General features: G+C 48.6%; 1 protein-coding gene across 1 annotated transcript in view; it reads right to left on the bottom strand.

Annotated features, from left to right (window-relative positions):
• Positions 1-9,438, bottom strand: part of Ccdc6 (coiled-coil domain containing 6) — a 98,857-nt gene that overhangs the window by 15,711 nt on the left and 73,708 nt on the right. The window contains exons 5-6 of the mRNA XM_031348759.1: positions 7,805-7,965; positions 1,084-1,240 (exon numbers count right to left, since the gene is read on the bottom strand). Coding sequence (XP_031204619.1) covers positions 1,084-1,240; positions 7,805-7,965 — 318 coding nt within the window. The remainder of the gene's footprint in view (positions 1-1,083; positions 1,241-7,804; positions 7,966-9,438) is intronic.

The following is a 9,438-nucleotide window of genomic DNA, read 5'->3' as shown; positions in this document are numbered from 1 at the left end:
TTTTTTTTGCAGATATGTAAAAGCCACTTATACGTACACACACAGCAAGAAATCAGAAGGGAGGCTGAGGGATGGAAAGATGATCGATCAGGGGGAAGAAAGAGGGGAAAGGAAGGAAGAAATGCAGGTGAGCATAGTTGTTCGCCGCACACAGCGTACTCCAGGGGGACAGTCTATGAAACCCAGCACCAGGTCAGGAAAAACGAAACCACAACAACAAACCACACCAAACGCCAGCCACTGCTCTGTAATTCCTACAGCCTGGTACCTTTCTGATTAGGATTATGAAGAGAAGAGTTATTTCCAAAGAGTATCGATGCATACAAACAAAATTAGTAAACTCAGTGGGGTTTAAAACGAAGAACCAGAGTGGGAGGGGCAGATGGAAAGGAGGAGAGGGCATCGTTTGAGAGAGTTGAGAGCGTGGATAAGAAAATAACCTAAATTCAAGTATATTCATGTTTGAAATTATCAAGTTCTTTTTTTTTTTTTCTGTCAAAGCTTGGCATGGTTTTGACAAATGAAGTAACATTTAAAAAAAAAAAATCCAAAGTGGTGGGGAGGGTGTGGAAGGCAGAGGAAATCACTGAAATGTTTGCAATTCAATTAAAGCAGATCTGGAGGAAAATCCTGCTAAATGTGCCTGTGATATCTGTATCCAAGTATGTGAGCTTATTTATTCCCGTTACTAGAAATAGGGGCAGCAGGAAATATATTTCTCTAGTATTTCTGCTCACGTTCCTTTCAACATCAGTGTTAAAAATTTAAAAACAAAACAAACACCCGCTCTTCCTCTCCGGTGCGAGCAGGGTATTCAATCTTGCGTGTACCCTACCGTGGGCATGTGCTCTAACTTGGGAAATATTCTTCATCCCGTCCGAGTGATATCTAAGCTTTCCCTTTCTAGACCATATAAATTTCTAGTCAACTGACGCATGTGGCTGTTCTGCCTGCAAGTACGCCTGCCTACCGCATACACACTGGCTGTCTGACCCGAAGCCCAAAGAGGGCACTGGATCCCCTGGGCCTGGAGTCACAGAGATGGTGTCTGTGGGGGGTTGGGGACGAGGCATGGGTACAAACCTCTCATCATCCATCTCCAGGCTGGACTCGCTCTCCGAGAGCTGGCGACACAACGCCTCCCTTCTCTCCATCTCCCGCTGGAGCTTACGCTGCAGCCGCAAGTTCTCTTCCCTCATGTGCCGCTCCTCCTCCAAGTACTGGGCCATCTTCTCCGAATCTGGAAAGCCAGAGCTTGCCATTAAAAACTTGTGTTCCAAGCAATCATTATCCCACACTGGGGTGGGCCCTGCCCTACCGCGTGAGACCCGGGGTTTAAAATTTAGCCTAAGTATCAAGGTTTACAGGAGAATTACATTTAGTAAATAATTTAATGGCGTGCTGAGCGAGGCGTTCACAGGACAGGGGCTCCAGGCGCATACACGACATAGCCAGAGTTGGGTTTCACTGACTGCTTTGTCAGACGTTCTTCTCCACTGTGGTGGCTGGGAGAGAGGGAGTCCAGTTAGGGAGACAGACTAGCGCACTGGTTTCCCTCTAGGCTGCCTGTCCCCTCTAAACAGGCCATCAAGGGGGGTGGGGGGGATGGTCACCCTAATTAACACATCTACCATGTACAGCGGAGCAACTCTAAGACGCAGTGTGCCAGCTTCAGTTACAGGTAACATTCATGTAAAATAGAACTTTATACAGTGTACAAAAACCCTTTCCCACCGAGTGTACGTAAGCCTCTCGTGTGTGTTTGTTTGTGTGTGTGTGTGTGTGTGTGTGTGTGTGTGTGTACATACAACCTCTAGGAACGGCTTCACTCACAGGGGGAATCAAACTCAGGTTCCCATACTTGGTGGCAAGCCTATTTACTCACTGAGCCATCCTGCCTGCCCAATGACTTCTGATGACCGTCACACTAGTGTGTACAACGCCCAGGGAGGCAAGAGGACTCCCCATCGTTCCCGATGAAATGACAGCTGCTAGGAACTTGAAGATCACCCTCGTGAGCAAGAAGTAGTCTCAACCACTGCACCATCTCTTCGACCTGAACGGTTTCAGGAATTGAAATGCCTGGGTTTATCAGACCCTACTCTGTAGACTAAATACTACATCTCTTAGCTGTTTTGAAGGCGGCTGGAGGACCCCTCCCCCTGCCTAATCCTCGTGCAACCGTCGTCTTCATTGAAGTGATGGGGGGCGGAAGATACTTACAAAGCTCACTTTTAATACGAGAACAGCTTAAATTAAGTCTCCCCGAGTATGCCCGTATGCCTGGTGGCTCGCCAAGCTCAATAGGAAGCACCAGGTGGCCCTGGGAGTCCCTACTGCTACCTAGAGTCACAAGGTGACTACAAAGCAAAAGTTCCCAGAACTGAAGATCCCGAAGGCTCCAACAGTCATTTAAGAGGAAGCGTTGTATTTTTCAGGGGAACTGTCATTCAAGCTGGACATGAGCTATGTGCCTATATTCCCAGCACCTGCGGGCGGGTTAAGGCAGGGGTCGTTGAGACTTCTAAGTCAGCCGTGGCTACACAGTGAGACCCCTGTCTCTGACAAAAACACGCTGTAACAAAAATACAAGAAGCAGGTAATAAGTGTTAGCTATGGGGAGTCAGAAGAAGAATGCTGAGTTAGTAACTTCGAGATAAAGAGTGTAGAACAGAGCTGGGCGGTGGTGGCGCACTCCTTTAACCCCAGCCCTTGGGAGGCAGAGGCAGGCGGATTTCTGAGTTCGAGGCCAGCCTGGTCTACAGAGTGAGTTCCAGGACAGCTGGGGCTACAGAGAAACCCTGTCTCGAAAAACCATTAAAAAAGAAAAAAAAAAAAAAGAATGCAGGGCTTCCTGTCAATTTAACTCAGATAAGCCAGCAGGACCCCAATGCACCCCCAGTGTCAGGACCCAAATGTAGGAACTACCGCCTCCCGTGGGCGCCCTCTGCTGGTCCACTGTGACCCTTCTCTCTGAACATTTCAGGACAGCTCTGGTCCTCAGAGATACCACCCACATATATCTGCTACCTCTTGAAATTGAATCGAAGGTGTCATCCGGCTGAGGGTGTCATCAAACCTTAGCTTCCGAGTGGCGCTCCCCTTCCCAGGTACAGACCACACGGGGACTGAGCCCCACCACAGACTGAAAGGCTTAGCTCAAACTGACAGTCAGGGCTGGAGGCCGAAGGGCTAACTGCCACAGCTACACCCACGGAGGAGCAGGCCACCTGATACACAAAGTTGGAGACCCAGGGAAGACGGCATGAGCCATTAACCCAGCTTCCTGTAAGCCAGAGACCTTTGCGAGGGGTTAAATCACCCTTCTACTGGGTCACTGAAGACCGTCTGAAAACACATATATTTACATGAAGATCCCTAACAGCAGCAAAATTACAGTTATGAAATAGCAATGAAAACAATTTATTGGCTGGGGGTAGGGGGGGTGTCACCACAGCACGAGGAAGTGTATTGAAGGATCGCAGCATTAGAAGGTTGAGAACCACAGCTTTAAGCCTTATTGAAACCAGCTGAACAACGCCACGATGCTGATGGCTTCCGTGAGCCAGCCTTTTCATATGTCCCGAGGGGCATGGGGGTGGAGGGATCACACCAGCATTCACAAGATGTCTTCAGGGAGATCCATGGGCTTTTTCAAAGACCAAGCCATGCACTGAGTGCCAAGGGATGAAGATAAAGCGTCCGTCATCCCCAGAGCCTCCCAGCCAAGCACAAATGAGGAATGAAAAAGAGGGGAGCTGGCCAGCCCCGGGGAAGAGGTGAAAACCAAGCTACCAAAACAAACTGACACTCCGGAACCTTCTGTTCTAGCTCGCCTGGTTTCATTGAGCGTCTAGAGGCAGCCGTCAGTCATCTGAGACACACCTCAGGATTACTTGGATTTAAAAAAAAAAAAAACATTTCAGAGGACTCCAGTCTGGTCCTCAAAGGACTGAGAGAACCACCCAGGGCTAGCAGCAACAGCAGGCGGTGCCTACAGACTCAACAAAGACAAAAGGGATTTTTGTAGGTGTGATTATGCCAGGGATCCAAGTGTGGTGAGATAATCCTGGATTATCAGGGTGGGTAGAAGATACAAGGGTGAGTCAGAGTGCGAAGGAGACCAGAACAGAGAGGCCATGGGAGTCAGGTCCCCACAAGGGAGAGCCGCAGTGGAGGCAATCATGGGGCCCGATAATGCACGCAAGATGCTCTGACCTGGGTCAATTTGCGCTGCTGGGTCTATGCTCGTTGCAGCAAAAATAAAAACATGCCATACTTTTGAAGGCCTCCAGGATCTTCATATACCATCCAAGAGAGAACAGGGAACTACTACGTGGAATGCACCTTCAGGGGAGACGGAAGGTAGGCGCCTGAGACCATCAGCATACATCTACTGAGTGGGTTCTCCTGCTCAGGATCTGCCTGAGGCCGTTGTGCATGGGGAGACTCATGCAAGCCCAGCACGGAAGCTGGGACACCTCATTAGACAAAAAGGTGGGTCTCACCACTGGGGCTGGTGAGACGGTCCTTCAGGTACAGGACACACCTACCGCCAAGCCCACCAGACTGATCTGGATCCCCTCAACCTACACGGTGAGAGGAGACAACCTACCCCCACAAGCTGTTCTCTGACCAACACGTGAGCACCAGGCCACGTGCGCACACGGTAAATGAATTTAAGAATGTTTTGAAAAGGGATCCTTTGCACGGGCCATCTCATGTAACAGGAGTCAGCTTTTACGGAGGTTCCCACAAGGCAGCTGTGTCGCTAGCCTGGGGAACAACCAACTACAAGACAAGCTGTTTTTAATAGTGTTTTCAAAGAGAAAGATGTAGAGAGGGTCACGTTCACCGTGTGGCTCTCAGTACGAAGCAATTCTGTACTCGAGCACCCGCATGCGTGCGCACATCTGCGAGCACACGGGGTGCACCTGTACAGACTGCTCACCCGGTAGTAACGGAGAAAGGAAAAGATCTTCCGTGGACAATATTACCTCAAGGAAAGAAATGTCTATGGCGAAACATCAGGAATACGGCAGACCTCTAAAAAATGCAGAGAAACCTAGACACCCTCAGCAAAACCAGAACCTTGATTTCGACAACACCTTGGCCTTTACCAAAAAACTAAGCATGAATTTCAAAGGCATCTGTTCGGCAAATACCGTGTGCAAAATGCCATCTCGAAGAACTAATTCAGCAAACAGGAAGGCAAATCACCGTTCTCCCTTCATAGTGCCAAAGTGTGGTGAGGACTCCTGCGTTGTCGGTTCATTAGCCTCACACAGGTGAACAGGATCACAAAGGTCACCCAGCCTGATGACTAGCTTTAAAGTCAATCTGATACGGTCTAGAACTGTAAACCGGGCAGAAACGATAATATTCTAAAGAAACACTTTCGTCGTTTATTCTCTATCAGACTATTGAAGCCGTGGACACCATCAAAGCTGTGACTTCCCCAGGACTCTCAGACTGGGAGAAGAAAAGGGCAGAGGGGACCTCTCCCCCTGGAAGAGATCTCGAGTGCATAGGCTGAGACCGAAACCTGAACAGAGACGGTCCAGAGGAGGGTGGGCAGGTCCGCACCTCCACCAGAACTGCCTGGAGGTGCAAATCCTTGGCCCTTTACGTAGGTTTCTATCTCACTTCAGGACGGTGGAGGTTTGATCTGTTGCTACGGATTGTACTGCCAAATTCTATACCTGGAGTACAAATTCTGTACTTTGTTCACCAATAAAGTGAATTCTCGGGTTTACAAGCTTTTGTTGGGCACACCTTGCCCCTTAAAACTATTGGTTAAATAAAAATGACCACAAAGCAATTACTGGAGGGATGAGAGGTAGGCAGGATTTGAGTGACCTGGTTCAGGGTGGAAAGGAGACCACCACGGGGAAGAGAGGAGATGGACCATGAGCACATGGCCAGGAGACACAGCAAGTATTTGGGGTACACTGCTGGGGGAGGGGGTAGGTAGCCAGGCCAGCAGATAGAAAAGCAGATTAGGGGACAGCCCTAATTGTCAAAGCCAAATAAAATAGCCATAATTTGTAAGCTAGTCGGGGATTAAGATCAAGCTGGTTCTACTACATAGGACCCCCAAAAAAAGACTTGAGGGGTTGCTGGATCTCTCTGCTCCCCTCTTCCCAGTGTAGCCACTGACTAAGGCTTCCTTTTCGGCTTTCCTCTATTAATTTGTCTTTTTTTACTGCCTCAGAGCACAGCCAGCCAGCCAGGCCTGATGTGGGGTTACAGGTTGTGACCAACCCCCCCCCCAGTCAAGTCGGGTAAGAGAATCACGTGGAAAGGCGCGCCTCAGCAAGAGTGCAGGGGAGAGATTCTCCTAATTATCTTAATTGAGGTGGGAGGGTGCGAGCTCGCTGTGAGCCGCTCCATTCTCAATCAGCTTTCCTGAGGGATGCGGCCCATGGCAGACCTCCTCTGCTGCAGGAGACAGGGCCACACACTTGAATATACAGCATAAGCTGGGTTCAGGGAGCTAAGTAAAAAGCAGAATCCAAGTTGAGTGTGTGGGGGTGGAGGGCAGGGGCGGGAGGAGTTGGGGGAAGGCTGAACAGTGAACATAATCAAAATACATTATACGAAATTCTCTCAGGAAATTCATTTCATTTGAATATATTAATAGATACCAATTATTCATATATATAAATTATGCTGAATATTTTACATTCATGATATAGTAATAAGTTAACAAAATATATAAATTATACTATGACTGATAATAAACTATATACATACATATGTGTGTGTTGGGGTCCCTCAGCTGCAAGACATCAGAGCTTGCCACTGCAGACTCAACTCATGCCTTCTGTGCCTGAACCAAAGACTCACTACTATGAGTTCCACCTTTGAGGATTACAGAGGAAGCTATGCCTGCTGGCTGGCACGTATACAGCCTGAGGACATCGGTTGTTGACCTCCTCCCCCACTGTGGACTGTGCCTCCAGCCTTTCCCCAGAGCTGAGACCTGCGGGACGCCCTGAGTCTCCACCTTCAGCCCAGCAGCCAGCTTCCCTTGGACTTCCCCCTTGACTTTGTTTGGATTCTTCCTGACTCCTCCCGAATCCCTTATGTTATTCAAATGTCGTTGTAACCTAGAGATTCAGTTATGCTCTCTTGTATATAAATGCTGAACCCCCAAAGTAAAGACGAGCCTTGATTGGAAACCCTCAACTTGGCTTCGTGTCCTTTTGTTCTCGAACTCTGTGTTTCAGGTCTCCTTTCTCCCTTCGGTCGAGGCAGAACCCGGCTCATGAAACTGCAGGTCAGTTTCATATGTGTGCATATAAATATATGTGTGTGTATATATACACGTGTGAGTATATGTGTACATGTACACATATACATATGTATACGAAAGCTAGCCAAGCAAAGGTATGGATTTATCAACTGTTCTGTTTTCAACCATGGATATTATGTGACCAGTTCTCTTGACTTTCTGCCTCGGTGACACCCTGCTATGTATGCCAACTTATGTGCCAAATAAGCACCCTCCTCCTTAAGTGGGGACTTTACCTCAGCAACAGATGGCAGTAAGACACCTGGGCTCCCGCTCATTCAGGGACTCCCTCTTGAGATTACCAAAATTATCTTTGGGAAGCATTCTAAACTGCAGCCCTCCTGCCACGATGTTTCTGTTCTGAAAATATACCCCAGAGCAACAGGAACTCCTGTGCCAACCGTCCATGCATCACAAGTAATGCCTTGACTATGGCTACTGGAAGTCCCTTAGTAAAAGCACGGGGACTGACAAGAACTACGGGGAAGGGAGCGGGAGGCCACGTACGCTGTAACTGGGCAGCTCGTAGCTGCTTCTTCAGCCGCTCCACTTCGTTCTTTAAAAACCTGATATGCCTCATCATGTTCTCGGGAGAATCGATCTCCATGGAGATGTCTCTAGGCGATGGCGGGGCAGACACAGGCTGGTCTAATTTCTCCTGTAGAATTCTTCACAGAAAAGGGGTAAAAAAAAAAAAAAATACAATAATGAAGAACAGTTTGCGGTAAAAGAGCACACAACATCCTGACAAGTGTCCACTGTCTACCTTCACTGTTATCACAAGAGTGGCAAGATCCCATTCCTTTTGTGTTCTCTGTGTGATCGTGTGCCAGTTACAGGGGCACACAGGCCACCGCATGTGGAGGTCAGAGGATGATCTCAAGTATAGGCTCTCCCTCCCCGTCCTGACTGCAGCAAGGTCTCTAAGTAAGGCAAGCTAGCTATGGCTTCTGGGGATTCTCCTATCTCTGCCTCCCGTCTCACTTTAGGAGCGCATAGTCATTACAGGCACGGGCTAACATGTCCAGCTTTGCCTGGGTACTGGGGATATGAACTCAGGTCCTCCCTCCTTGTGCAGTGAGCAGCACTACATCATCCTGCTCCTCTTGTCTGAGTGACCCTGGCAGTCAGTCAGTCGGAACTGGGAAGTCTGTGTAAACACGTATCTGGTTACCATGCCCAGAGTCCGGCAAACATTCAGGCTTGGCTGACGTTGTGGTTAGCAAGCTGGTTGCAGAGGACGGAAGGGAAGGAGAAGCTCTACTCTCTTGATGTGAAATTGAGGAAGTGCTATGTGATCACCCTGAAGGATGAAGTCACTTACAGACACACAGAAATCTGAGCGGAAGGTTTAGAAAACTGGGCCAGTGATAAAATGTTAAAGAGCCAAAACAAGCCGGGTGGTGGTGGCACACGCCTTTAATCCCAACACTTGGGAGGCAGAGGCAGGCGGATTTCTGAGTTTGAGGCCAGCCTGGTCTACAGAGTGAGTTCCAGGACAGCCAGGGCTACACAGAGAAACCCTGTTTCGAAAAAACAAAACAAAACAAAACAAAAAAAAGCCAAACCAAGTCAGAATTATTTGGTCAGTAACTGGTACACCGACCTTTCCTACCAATTCTCCTTCAGGTCAACCACCTTCAACTACGAAGTGACCGTTTCGTACGGCTATGCTCACTAACTTAACAGAACTGTCTATACATAAAGCACCCAACTGCATTCCAAAAAGGCAGGCTACCTGCAACAATGGGTACCTGCAACAACGTACCTGTAACTGTATACCAGTTGAGACAACTAACAGGTAACTATGGTTGCGGTCACAAAACAACTTTATAATCAATTTATCAGAACCGCTTTCCTCAGTCCTGTTATCCAAGCTGACAGACTATGGCTGGAGAATTTCTCCTGGACACATCTTTGGTTTGCCTGGTGTTTGCAATTCTACACACGTACCAGAATGGTGTAGAACTGCACACACGTAGGGCACAGGCTGCTGGCAGGCAGGGGAAGTGACAACCAACTTCAAGGGGAGCGCGTGTTTACCCACACACAAAGCTCTCGCCACACAAAGCTCTTGGGCAGGATGTTCCTGCTGTTCTTAGGAGCTCTGCCCCTTCTGACCCCAAAGTGCCAAGTGATAA

This window comes from Mastomys coucha, unplaced genomic scaffold (assembly GCF_008632895.1).
Source record: "Mastomys coucha isolate ucsf_1 unplaced genomic scaffold, UCSF_Mcou_1 pScaffold3, whole genome shotgun sequence".
In the NCBI taxonomy this organism is placed as follows: domain Eukaryota; kingdom Metazoa; phylum Chordata; class Mammalia; order Rodentia; family Muridae; genus Mastomys; species Mastomys coucha.
This window is presented reverse-complemented; position numbering and strand designations above follow the sequence as displayed.